The sequence below is a fragment of the Notamacropus eugenii genome, chromosome 4, assembly GCF_028372415.1.
Source record: "Notamacropus eugenii isolate mMacEug1 chromosome 4, mMacEug1.pri_v2, whole genome shotgun sequence".
NCBI lineage: Eukaryota > Metazoa > Chordata > Mammalia > Diprotodontia > Macropodidae > Notamacropus > Notamacropus eugenii.
The window spans coordinates 116,863-130,179 of NC_092875.1; the positions used below are offsets into that span (position 1 = coordinate 116,863).

A 13,317-nucleotide genomic window follows, 5' to 3' on the forward strand; every position below is an offset into this window, starting at 1 on the left:
AATAGACATTAATGAGAAGGGCAGTTTGTAATTCCTGAAAGCACCACACAATGTCTCCAATGAAATATAGTCTACTCTTCTTCTCCTATTCAATTCCGGATACAGCTCATTGTCCATTTGACATTCCCATCCAAGAGACTAACAGACAGCCTAAATGAAAATACTGCCCACTGAGGCACATGTCATCGAGAATCCAGAAAATATTGGGGCTTTCTCCACTTTGCTTTTTCACTGCATGGATGGTTATAGCAGTCTCTTAGATATTCCCATAGAATTCCCTTCAGAGACTCTGTTGATCCGATTTGTGTGATGTTATATGGGAATAGGAGGAATTGGAGAATCCTGCCCTGCAGAGAGAATTATTCTTTTGTTTGGATTCAAGGCATAACCTGCTCCATGCTCCTGGTAGATCGGTGTAGTGGAGCATTAGATTTCCAGTGCAGATCGGTGCATTGGAAACCCAATGTTCTGGGTTCTGATCCTGGCTTTCTTATTTACTATGACCTTACTTACTGGGACTCAGTTTCCTTCCCTATAAAGGACTGGTACGAATGATGTCTAAAGCCTCCCGTATGTCTGCTTCATAGGACCATAGGTGAACAATTGCTTCTGCTTTCGATTTCATTTCATAGCAGTGCTCTGCACTTTATGGAAAATTTCTCCATTGTGTCGATCAAAGAATTTTCTTTCTTTTTAACGTATGGTGGAAGATCACTTGTTTGATGAGAGCCTTCAAGGGCACATTGAGTTCTACTGAGTCAATGCAGGGAAGGGGTGAGGGCCGGGACCTTCTTTTTCTCTGTTTCAGACTGGAAGCATACGAGCCAAGTGTTTCTGAAGTGACGGGAGGGAGGGACTCTTGGCACCCCTCAGAATTAGAGGCTGTCCTGTGGATAACGGACAAAGAACCAAGGTCTGTACAGCGAGGGACTTCTTCCGCGCCAGTTTCAATTTGGGTCTCCTAACCTTTAGATGCTTATTCTGCCCAGTCACCAATGACATTTTTAATCTTCCATTTGCTATTGGCTGGCAGAAATTGTGTAAGGCTAACCAGAAGTTAGGGATTCGTCCCTCTCTAAACCCAGCATAAACAGCTTTGATCTTGCACTTCTCTCACCGTGAACCATGGAGCGTCACGTGAGCTCTCTCTTTTTGTTGTGGACCCTGACCCTAACAGAGACCTGGGCAGGTAAGTAAAGTATTAAGTGGGCGCCTGGGTACTGCACGCGGCACCCAGAGGTGGATGTGTGGGTAGGATAACGTTTCCTACGCAAAGTTCCGCCCATTCCAGCCCAGGGAGGGTTTCCCGGGAAGCGGCTCCTTCATCTCGCGTGCGGTCTGGGAGGTGCTGAAAGGGAGAAGCCAAGAAAAAGTCTCTGTGTGTGACTCGGGGACCAGTAGCCTGCCGTCCCTTAGCTGGGCTTTGGCGGGGGAGGGGAAGAGGGGGTGTCTTCGTGTTGGTCTCTTGGTGTGGGGGAGTAAGTGCATTGGCAGGTGGGTACGAGGGCATGGATCATTGAGGCAGAGTTGCCAGAAGGGAGAAAGGGGGCCACAGTCCTGGGTGCGTTCAGAAGGAGCAGAGCTGGCTGTGAGCGCCCCCTCCTCCCCTCCTGGCCCCGCATCCAAGGGCGAGGACAGAGAACCAGGAGCAGCTTTGTTAAAGAGCTTCGTGGAAGGTTGTGGAGGGCGGATGGGATGAGGCTGGGGGCAGGTGAGGACACAAGGTGGGGGGCTGAGGGTGAGAGACCCCGGACTGGGCCAGAGATGGAGGCGGGGCAAGGCCCAGGTGAAGGGTTACTAGGATCTGCCTGGGTGGCTAGGAAAGGCGTTTGACTGATCTCAAAGCGCTGTAGTCATGAGAATTACTACTGCCGGGCTAGGATACCCAGTATCTTCTTGAGCGTAGGGGCTGGGATGCTGGGGGTGGGGAGGCATCTCGGGGAGGCTGAATCCGCAGTCCAGGTCGCACCCTGGGCTTGGCCGCAGACCCGGGGCCGCCAGAGTCGGGTCTACGCGGTCACTGCCCTGAGTCCCGGCCCGGTTTCCCACGTCCCAGACTCTCACTCCCTGCGGTATCTTTCCACTTCTGTGACACGGCCCGAGCTCGGGGAGCCTCGGTTCTTCTCCGTGGGCTACGTGGACGATCGTCAATTCGCGCGTTTCGATAGTGACGTCTCGAGTGCGAGGGAGGAATCTCGGGCTCCGTGGATGGAGCTAGTGGACAAGGTGGATCCAGAGTACTGGGAGAGAAATACTCGATTCCACAAGGAAGCTGCACAGAAATTCCTAGCCCGCTTGGAGATTTTGAGCGCCTATTACAACGACACCAAGGAGGGTGCGGGACGTGGGTCCCAGAGCGGGGGTAGGGGAGGCGTGGGGGAGGGGGGGTGAGGAGAGGCCGGGTCCCAGCTGTCCCACGGTACCTGGGGTTCCCACTGAGGAAAGGGGAAGGAGGGAGTAGGGCACCCGAGGCTGAAGGGGCGGGTCACGGAATCATCTTGGGGGGAGCCGCAGAAGTCTGGCCCGGCTGACCCCAGCGCTGGGGGTGGGGCAGGAGTCCACATCTTCCAGCACCTGTGTGGCTGCGAGGTGTACCAAAACCTCACCTTCAAACGCGGGTTTTTTCAATTCGCCTACGACGGGCGTGACTTCCTCTCTCTGGACACGGAGACCTACAAGTGGACTGCGTCGGTACCCCGGGCTCTGATCACGAAGTTGGGGATGGAGGCGGATGAGAGCTTCAAGAACGATCGGAAAGCCTACCTGGAGGACACGTGTGTGAAGTGGTTGCGCATGTACCTAGACATCGGGAAGGAGGATTTGAAAATAGGTACTGTCCCCGCCACCCTCCCCCTCCTGCCCAAGTATGGGAGGCATTCAACCCCTCAAAGGGCCTTTCCCTGACTTCCCTGCCCCGAGCTTCTGACCCCAAGGGACCATTTGTACCTCTGATTAGCTTTGAGGGGGGTTCAGGGGAACTTAAGGATTCTTTAAGTCAAGGTGGCAAAGGTTTATTGTAGTGCCAGTTGTGGGGGCAGAGCTCCTTAGGGAACTTGTAGCTTAACAGGAATGATGCTAAAGCTTATATAAGAAAAGGTGTGGATTATCTGGCAGATATGCTAATTAGGTGATAACATACGACCTCAGTCACTGGCCATAACATAGTATATGTCCACAAAATACTAAGGTACAGAAAAAGTCCCATTATTCAAGATAGTGTCTAGGGTTAAGGACCTCATGAAGTATGCTAAGTCAGCAACATCTGGCCTTGTTGACATTGGAAGAGATATTCTCTGAGTTTTCTTCAGAGAACAAAGAGATTGTTAGGTCCAGGCTCTTCTGATTGATTGATTCAAGTTCTGGCCCTTATTAAAGTCCAAAAATGATATTAAATGTTATCATTTCCTCCTTTTGGCCAAAGGCAACCAAAGGCTTCACCTGTAGACCAAGAAAGGTATGGAAAAACCTCTAAACAACCAGTCCTACAGATGCAAGGGGCTCAGGTAGGGAGGGAGCTGTTCTTCATGAAGGTCTGGTTCGGACTCTTGGGAAAGCTGTCCACATCTGATGTCATCTTTTTCAGGCGCCTTAGAAACCAGAGGGCAAGGTCTCCTATGGACTCAGGTGTCCACTTGGGAGCAGGAGCAATAGATGTGACAGATGAATCCAAGAGTCCATAAAGTCAGACAAGACTCCCCAAAAGTATACGATTTGATAATTGAGAGGAAACAGTACAACACAGATAGCATAGCTAAAGGCACATAGAAATGGTTCAGTTTCCCAGTCACACAGGGCTAGGTTCGAATAGGCCAGTAAATGTTTTCATTTTCCTAAGCACACAGGGTTACATTCAAACAACACAATAAAGTTTTTCTCACAGTTCACAAAATTGCATTTTAACATTAAATCCGGTACAGATTAAACCACCCAGATGACTCACAATAGACTGATTTGAGACATGTCACCAACATAAACAAGAAAACTTAAACATGAGCCATACAAATCAATTCAATTGCCAATGTAAACTAGCATTAAATTCCTTGTATCCTAGCTACTTATTCCCAATGTCCATTTAAACATCACTTTTTGACTCCCAGATGTTTCATGTTGTTATCTGATGCCTAGACATTCTTTCTTTGATAAAAGTTTTTATTCTTGGGACAGTTCAAAACGGGAGTTCTTCTTTTCTGGTTCATATCTAGAAATTCTTTGATAATTTTGACAATATATAAATTAGCATAATCACTTAGAATTTGTTCTCCATTTTTTTGAAATGTCATAGAATTTCAGTTTATATTATTTGCTGTTTCTGTCTTTACCTAAATCTTATACCTGGTATAAGAATCTTTTAAAATGTGACGGTTCAACCAAAATGGGTTCATCTGCCTTCACAATTATCAGATATTTTAATAAAGGAGAAATAATTTCATCTTTCTCTATTATCTTATACAATATTGGTGCAACAATCAAAATGTGAGATCTTATCAAAACATGATAAATTTTAGAAGCCAATCATATACATCTGTACATTATTTTTAAAGGAATCAGTCTGATCCTGTTGCTTTTCTCAAAATTTGTTATCCTTTTTAATTAGGCATCTATTACATTACATCTGTGTCTTATAACTTTGTCTAACCATTTCCTCCTTTGGAGGATGTTATCTCTATATTATATTTATTTATTTGGCTATGAATATAGGTTAAAGTTGTAAGCTATCCATTCTTGCATCCCATTATAGTAACTCAGAGATGTTACAATTTCTATCTATTTATTTAATAGACTTAGTATTGTACTCACAGTACTTCTTGATTATAGAGATTTGCTATTAAAGAATAAGAGGGACAATGTCACATATCTTAACGGAAGGAAAGAACTTCCTTAGTTCTGTTTGATTCCAGGAATGAGTCATATCTGATAGCCAATCAGGTAACCCCTAGGTGCTGAAAGCAGGACTTAGGAGTAATCAGGTGAGGGATTTCCTTTTTCAGAAATGAAATAGAACATTTTAAGGTTAAGAAGATCCTACCTAGGTCATGTCCAAGGTCGTCTCCAAAACCACGCAGCCCATGTCAATGGGCTTTATGATAACTTAGACAACTAGTCCTCTAATCAGAGTTTAAAACAATAGTAAATTGCATTCCCATAAAGTCATAAACAGTAAATAAATATTGGCTGATATCCTTCAGATAGGGCCATCTCAAATTTGATTGAGCTATTAATTATCAAATTAATCAAAAATCAAATTATCAGATCAATCTGCCTTCTTAAGGTACTTCCTCACACTCTCTAAACATGCTTAAGCCATCTGAAACCATCCAGAACAACCATCTAGGGACCAGAGGGCTTTAGATAACCCCATTCATTCCCAAACCTTCTTATCTGTCTTCCATATTTTCAATCAGACCTTTATTTATCCTTTCATATCTCTCAATCCTATTTTTCAGATTATCCAGTTTTCCTTTACAATTTAGCCATAAGACAAGATAGCTCATAAGTTATTACTTTTTACTAACATAACTGTAATGAAATCGCTTTCCAGCTTAGACAAAGCAAAGAGGTTAATAGCTACCCTTACAGGTTGATGGGTTTTTGCCTTTATTTCACAAGTTTGTTATTCTTCCCTAATTATACTCACTCTGGAAGAATGAGATACTCCAGGAATTAAATCTTCTACATATGATAAGTTCAAACACAAATTTCAAGTCTTGCATAGACCATAGAATGACAACAAATTCAGATCCAAACAGCAAGATCTCTTCTGCTTTATAACTCATTACATTAATTTATCAATGAATTATCTTGAAAATTTAGCAAGCCTTCTAAAAAATCACTCTAGATTTTTCAAAACATCTCTTCTAAAAGTATTTTCCCTTCTTTAAAAACAGTTTAAAATTTATTCTGATGTTCACTAAACTTTTATGAAGAAAATTAGTTGGAAACTTTAAAAATAATAGATCTCTTTCTTCCTCCTTAAAACAAAAATACACCTTTAAAATGGGAATTGCTGTAAAGTAACACAAGTTCACAGAGTATTATAACAAATCTAAATTCGTAGTTATTACAGAATTGCTAGATATCACAAAGTTCCTTAGTCAAAAAGGTGTTTGTAATGGAGAGGATATTTAGTTTCTATAAGTCAAGAAGGACATATCCAATTAATTTAGCCTTATGACAATAAAAATTTTCCTTAAATATATTCCTAGAAATTAAGTAAATTCTGGCGTTCCATATAGATAGTTCCTAAACCTTCAAATTAACATACACAAGTATCTCATTTAGGTGAAACAAGCTTGAAAATTATACTCCTGTTTCTTTCTTTAAGGGTTCTCATTTGCTCAATAGGAATTCTACAACACTGAAACCTTTGCACAGTTTTATAAGAACTTTAGGCCAATGCATTTATAAATCACCTTGCATAACATATGGAAACTATAACTTTAAACCACCATAAATTTTCATAATAGCCAAGATTTCAGATGTAAAAATCTGCTGTCATAGTAAATATCAGATTATCTCATTTCATCACTTCCTATTAAAGGTCCTATTCACATACAGCAAGATCCCAATTAAAACTGCTTTGACATTTCTACTTCACAGTGGTCTCTCAAATTTCACATTCTAAGTGAAATTCAGAAATTCAGAAATAAAATTTTAGAAATAACACAACAATAACTTCTGATGATATTGTTTGCATTTCCAGAAATTAATCTCATTACTTTTGGTAATTAAAACCACTTCAAAGTTAAAATTGCATTAGAGAGATACGCATGTAACATATGCCAGTCATTATGTTAAGCATTTTGCCATCATTATATCACTTTGATCCCATAACAACAACCATTTTTATTTTTCCCTTTATAAATCAGGAAATGGGTCAAACAGATAAAATATTTTTTTTTTTTTTGCAGTTGGAACAGAGAAGTGTGACATTTACCAAGAGCAGAGAAGCTGCTGTCCCAGTGGTGATAATTCTTGTAGGCAGGGCTTAGGGAGTGTTCACTACAGGCCTGAGCCATCCACCTATCCCTTTCCCCACAGCTGTAGAATTTACTAAGCATGGGGCAGTTTCCAACTGCTGGAACAGGATTGGCAGAATGTATAGGACCTAGGTGACATTTCCAACCTTTACGTAGAAGGGTGAACTACATGATGCCCAAGAGTACAAACTTTTAGAATCACTGCCAGTCTGAGAATTGCTGCCCCCACACTTCCTTTTGCCAGCTGAGGAAGGGTGATTTAAGTTTTCCCTACACTTCTCCTGTATTCTCTTCTCTTAATCTGATCTGAGATGAGAGGGGGTAATATGAACCCTTGAAGCTGTTAAAAATTTCCATTCTGAGATATTCTCTTAACTCTGGGAGGGAGTGGGTAATGCTAAGTTATCAGGATTGGAAGGGGATATTTTGGCAAGGTGAGCTCCTGGAGCTACCTACAGTCTCAGGAGTTTCTTTTTCAAATGATCAGTTTCCAAACTTTTTAATGATTAATCTCACAATCTACAAAATCTGCTAAGATGTTTTTAGCTATATCTATTTTTCATTGCAATTCCAGGTTGGCCAGACTGGAAAAAACATAGAAAAGTCTTAAAATTTTGTTTGTTTCCCTAGCTGCCGCCATCTGGTTACCTGTATTTTAAATGTTACAAGATAATAGACTCATTCACAGCATACACGATATGAACAGAGACATACAGACAGACAAATTGACAATTAATGACAGGACAAATACAAACAGAGCTCACAATTAACAACAGAGAGAGAAAGAATCAGAAGCTTGTTAGAAACCCCCATCATTCATTGGTTATTATTATTCTGAGGAAAGCGGGTTGCAAGCATTCAAGACTTGACAGAATAAGGGTTGATCTTGCAATCTTTGCTCGGCACACCTCTATGCTCATTGGAGGGGGAGCCTTGGCACCCCGAAATTTCTAACTATCTTAAAGGGATAGGATCCATGGGAATAGATTCAGGCCTGTAGTCTGTAGGTGGATTGTAACTGTCCTCCTCAAGACCAGAGCCCTTAAGGGAGAAGGAGGGAGGAGGAGGCATTGGGGGCTGAACAAAGTTATCCTCCTTAGGGCTAAAGCAGGTAAGGGAAGGTGAGGTGGGAGTGTGTAACCCCGAAGTGAGTTCAGAGCCTGTAAGGGAAGGGAGGGAGAAAGGAGGTGAGAAATAGGGCAGAAGGAGTGAAAGAGAAGGATAGTCTAGGCCCTTGGGGGAGAGGGAGTTAGCCAGTACTCAACTGGTGCTGAAGCAGCTTTGGGAGCCTTAAGGGAGGAGGCTTCTGCCTTTTGTTCTCCCTCAGTTATGTCAGCAAGCCCAAGATGAAACATTCCACTCCTGGCTAGAGGTTTTGTTGGTCTTTAAACTTAATTTGGTTTTCAGATAAAGTAACTTCGACCAGTCCAAAAGACCCCTATTGTGGCCAACATAATTTAGGGCTATCTTTAATTAATTGACATTAGTGCTAGCAATATTTGTACTAATTTTTCTAAAATGAATCATCAAAGGAGACCCATGTAATGTGAGAACTTGAATTGGTCCCTGCCCCAAAACTAGATTATAGGGAAGTTTCAGACTTCAACAAAACTAGTGGTAGCCCTTTGGAAGCTGGGAATAGGAAGATTGACCTGATCCCATCAAGCTTTAGGACTTCAGGAAAAATGAATCCTGAGGCACCTAAGTCTTTTGGCATTGGTGAGGTGGGGAGCTGTTCTCTCCTAGACCAGCAGTTCTAATCTGCACGTCAGGGCACCGTAACTGTTGACCTGAAATTTTGGTTAAAAAAGGCAAACAGGCTAAATGTATATTGTTTGTTCCCTTAATGCTAGCAGTTACATGGCCATGGAACCAGAATGAAACCTCTGACTGCCTGAAAGAACAATGACGAGGCTTAAATTTGTTTTAGGGCAATCTAAGGATGTCTGTGTTCCTCAGATTTATGGTCTCTATGTTTAACTATACCATGAGAAAGGAATCTTCTTAATTGAATAGGTTGTAAATACAATAAGATAGGAGAGTTGACAAAGTTTCAATTGAAATTACAGCCCAGGGTATCTGTGTTTTCTTTATCATTAACATGCCATAACATAGTATATGACCACAAAATATTAAGATATGGGAAAAGTCCCATTATTCAAGAGAGTGTCTCGGGTTAAAGGTCTCATAAAGTATCCTAAGTCAGCACCATCTGGCCTTGTTGACAGAAGAAGAGATATTCTCTGAGTTTACTTCAGAGAACAAAGACATTATTAGGTCCAGGCTCTTCTTCTGACTGATTAATTCAAGCTCTGGCCCTTATTAAAGTCCAAAAATGATATTAAATGTTATCAGTAGCAGGATAGCCTTGAGAGTCCATGTCTATAGCTTCACCTCTGGATTGCAGATGATAACCGTGGGAATCCATACATGATCATTCTGTGGTTACAAGATGGTCCTGTTTACACAAGAGAATTTTTTCAGAGATCAGCTTGTTTGAGTGATGGGGAAAGATAGTTTGTTTTCTTGGGGCTCACTTAGGAGGAATTGCTAAGCATAGTGCACTTGGACTGAGGAGAAAACTGTCAGGGTGAGTGTTTTGAAGGTAGAGAGAAATGTGATCTTGAAATTGGTGTCCAAGCCCAAGCACTCAAGCGCCCCATCACCTTAGAGTTGTTCCTCCTGACCCCACCTGTCCTTGCATCCCTGGAAGGGAGGGCATGGAAATGCCTTTGACCTTTGCCTACAGAGCCTCCTTCTGCCAGAGTGACCCATCACACTGCTCCCAATGGGGAGGTGACCCTAAAGTGCTGGACCCAGGACTTTTACCCTAAGGAGATCTCCCTGACTTGGTTGAGGGATGGGGAGGAACAGCTTCAGGACATGGAGTTCATTGAGACCAGGCCTGCAGGGGATGGAACATTCCAGAAATGGGCAGTTGTGCAGATGACCTCGGGCCAGGAAGGCAAATACACCTGTCAAGTTCAGCATGAGGGGCTATCTGAACCCCTCACCCTGAAGTGGGGTAAGGACAGTAAGAAGGGACTGGGAAAAGGCCATCCTGCACACCCCAAAAGACCAGAGGGAGGTGGAGTTACTGGGGGAGGGGGGATCAGGCAGGGATCAGGGCTTCTCACTTCCCTTTTCCATCTTAGAGCCACCATCACCATCCACCTGGCTCACTGTGGGGGTCATTGCTACTGTTCTCCTCATTACACTCATTGCTGGAGTTAGGATCTGGAGGAAGAAGACTTCAGGTAGGCAGGAGTGGTAGGGGATTGTTATGAAGCAGGCACCATGGACAGCCTGTCTTCCTCTGACCTGGAAGCTTGTCTTTCTGTCCCCAAGTTATCTCTGTCCCATCTAAAGGACTATCAGATTGACCCTAGGACTCCAGATGACCAAATCCCTAGCTACAAACCATATTTCTTGAAGATGTCTGCCAGCACCATAACAGGCTGACTGAGTGCACAATCTGCTTCAGACTTACATGAGGGATGAATATGGGGATATCTGCCAGAGGGCCTGGGTGTCTCCCCAGCTGGGGGTGTAGACTAGTCTTGGGAAACCCTGGATGCAGGCCTGGAGGTGGGAAAGTGCCCATTTGAGGACCTCTTTTTTCTCTTCCTCTTCCATCTAGATGCAGGACTGTAGGTGGGGGATGGGCGTACAGTCCCAGTTGTTATTGGCTGTGTCTCTAAGACAAACCAGTGAACTTATGAGACCTTAGTATGGTATCCTCTCCTGAATTCCTCACTAGAAATTTTTTTTTTCAGGTGGAAATGGAGAAACTGTGTTCAGGCTGCAAGAAAGTGAACGGTTGATATGGAGGGTAGAAAGAAAGGGACAGCCCATGGTATCTTAGGGACCTGAGCAGACAGAGGAGAGACTTAGCCCAGTAACTCTCCTTAATGTCCCGTTCTCTTCCCATACCCTGATTCTGGAATGAATGTCCCTGACTCCATTGTTTCCTCCTTTGTCTCCAGGCAGGGACAGCACACAGAGATCCGTGCCTCTGTAACAGCCAGAGGTGAGGCTCTGGGAGCCTGGAAGGAGAGTGCGGCTGAGGTAAAGGGGACCAAGCAAAGGGGAGGGTGGAGGAGAGGAAGGGGTGAGGATCAGCTGGCACTTCAGAATTATGAGAGGCTGGAAGCCAGAGGGTACTTGGAGGATCCCACTAAATCTCTCTGTCTCTCTTCAACTTGATAGAATTATCTGGCATAGACCTGAGAAAGAAAACCAGTGTGCAGTCCATGTGTTGTTCCTGGTGACCACTGGCCCCTGGGATAGTCCCTGGATTCTACTAGTGCAAGCCCAGGGCAGCATCATCAGGGCCCTCACCATGATCTCTAAGGCCTCCCTTACCCCACCTTCATATTTTCTTTCTTTCTGCCTGTCTCACTCTGCAGGGACACAACCAGCAGCAAGGACCAGAGGGTTTGGGGAATGAGCCTCCTTCACATCTAATGTTGCCCTTACATCTTTGTCTGACTGAAAAACCACTAAATAAATTCTTGTGCTTGAGATTTTCTCCACTTTAGAGAAGCTTGAGGGGTTTGAAAGAGCCCCTTATCAAGAGTTCCTCTCCTCCAAGGGAGACTAAGAGCTGACTTGAGAAACTAAGTGATATATTGTTCTCAGGTGCATGCCCTTGAATTTGGGTGTTGAAGTTCCAGGAATCAGGACCCCTGCTATACAGGATAACATTCGGATACTACTTATCACAATCTGTTCTGTTTCGTGCCTCAATTGCTACCCCTATGGTTTTTTACTGTTTAAGCACCCCGACCCCCTAATTTATTGGCTCAGTATGTCTAGAATAAACTCAGCTTGTTCAGACGGCTGTGTCCCGCCTGTCTTTTCATCCTCACTCTGTGAGCCCATAACCGCCCCGCACCTGCTGGACTGTGCTGGCCTCAGCACTCCACAATCTCAGCTGAGCTTCATTTCTGGGTGGGGGATTTTGGGGGACAAGATGACAATGCTCCAAATCTCTGACAGGGGAAGTGGAGTCACCCTGTCAGTGTGAGACCAACAGGAGCTGCCCAAAGCTCCTTTTCTGCCCACAGGGACTGTCATTACCCACTGGAGCCTTTCCTCCCGCCACTAGCATGAATCAGCTCCAGGCACCTTGGTCCCTGTCCCAATGCCTGGTTCTGTTAGATCTAAAGAACTCTATAAAAACTCGCCATACTTTGCTGGTTTGGGAAGGGGTGGCCCATTCCCTCTGGGATCCCATTGAGATGCTCATGTTCCCCCAGGAGCCCAGCAGACCTGTTTCTAGTCCTCTCTGACTGCCCTTCCTGAGTCTGTGTTAAGGTGCTAGGCAGGAAGGCAGTCCCTGGGCATGGGGGACATCAGACAAGACAGTAGGTTGACTATGAGAAGAGGTCAGGGAGGAGGAGAGAATATCCACTTCACACCCACATTCCACACTGGACTGTCTCTGATGGGCCCACTTGCCTCCTCAGCCCTCCTGGACTCCTTTCATCCTTTTCTGCCTCCAAACTCCACACAGTTTTCGGGCTTCTCCATGTGTCTTGCACCACCTGTCCAGTGACTCTCATTACGTCCTGGATCTGCCAGGACACTGCCAGGACACTAGAGGAAAGGTGAATGTGGCTAAGGGAGAGGAGATTCCTTCAGTATCCCATCTCCACCTGTCCCACCTCAAAGCTACTTCTCCTTCCCCCATGTTTGCCTCTGTCCTCTCCCCTGAGGCTCCCCCGACAGCCAATCTGGGCCTCACCCCTAATCTCTGCTCTTCTCCACACAAAACTGACTGAGTATTGTAGACCTTCTCAGCAGCCAAAGGGTGAGAGACCCTTTTCTTTGGGGAGAGGGAATGGGGGTGGGGAGGAAGGAAGCGAAGTAACTACTCAAATCATCGAATGCTCTCCAGTACAACCCTGACATAAACATTTCCAATTTTTAAATATAAAGTGAAGTTCAAATAAGTTACAGAATTGAGCTGGACAGGATGAAACTCCTCCAACTGACAATAAATCCAGCCCCCAGCCTCAGTCAGCACCAGGTCATGATACGCACAGACTGGCTTTCCTGGCCCTTTCTGCATTTGAACGTGTTCTGTGTAAACATAAAGCTAATCTTTGTATGAGTTAAAAATACCAAAATATCTGTTACATCTCTCAACTTCCTTCATTTGGAATTGTACAATAATAATTAAGATCTTAGTTTACAAAAACCTTTGACATTATAAAAACTAAAAAAGATTCATAACTCTGAAAATTGTTTGAAATTTTCCAAACTGTGTGGTGTGACAATCTGATTTTGGGTTTTTTTTTTTAAGTGGGAGTAGGGGAGACTGCTGCATGAAGGA

The 13,317-nt window shown here is 44.1% G+C and overlaps 1 protein-coding gene across 2 annotated transcripts; it reads left to right on the top strand.

Moving 5' to 3' along the window:
• Window positions 1–1,041: 1,041 nt before the first annotated feature.
• LOC140498823 (BOLA class I histocompatibility antigen, alpha chain BL3-7-like) lies at window positions 1,042–11,816 on the top strand. 2 transcript variants are annotated; one of them, XM_072599591.1, is made up of 7 exons: window positions 1,042–1,189; window positions 2,057–2,335; window positions 2,555–2,830; window positions 9,727–10,002; window positions 10,133–10,234; window positions 10,964–11,045; window positions 11,187–11,816. In XM_072599591.1, exons 1-6 carry the CDS (start codon window positions 1,126–1,128, stop codon window positions 10,996–10,998), a joined length of 1,032 nt encoding a protein of 343 aa, XP_072455692.1. In that variant the 5' UTR covers window positions 1,042–1,125; the 3' UTR covers window positions 10,999–11,045; window positions 11,187–11,816. The 2 variants fall into 2 exon arrangements, with proteins under 2 accessions (XP_072455692.1, XP_072455691.1); XM_072599590.1 differs by lacking the exon at window positions 11,187–11,816 and having other exon boundaries at window positions 10,754–10,969.
• The last annotated feature ends 1,501 nt before the right edge of the window (window positions 11,817–13,317 follow it).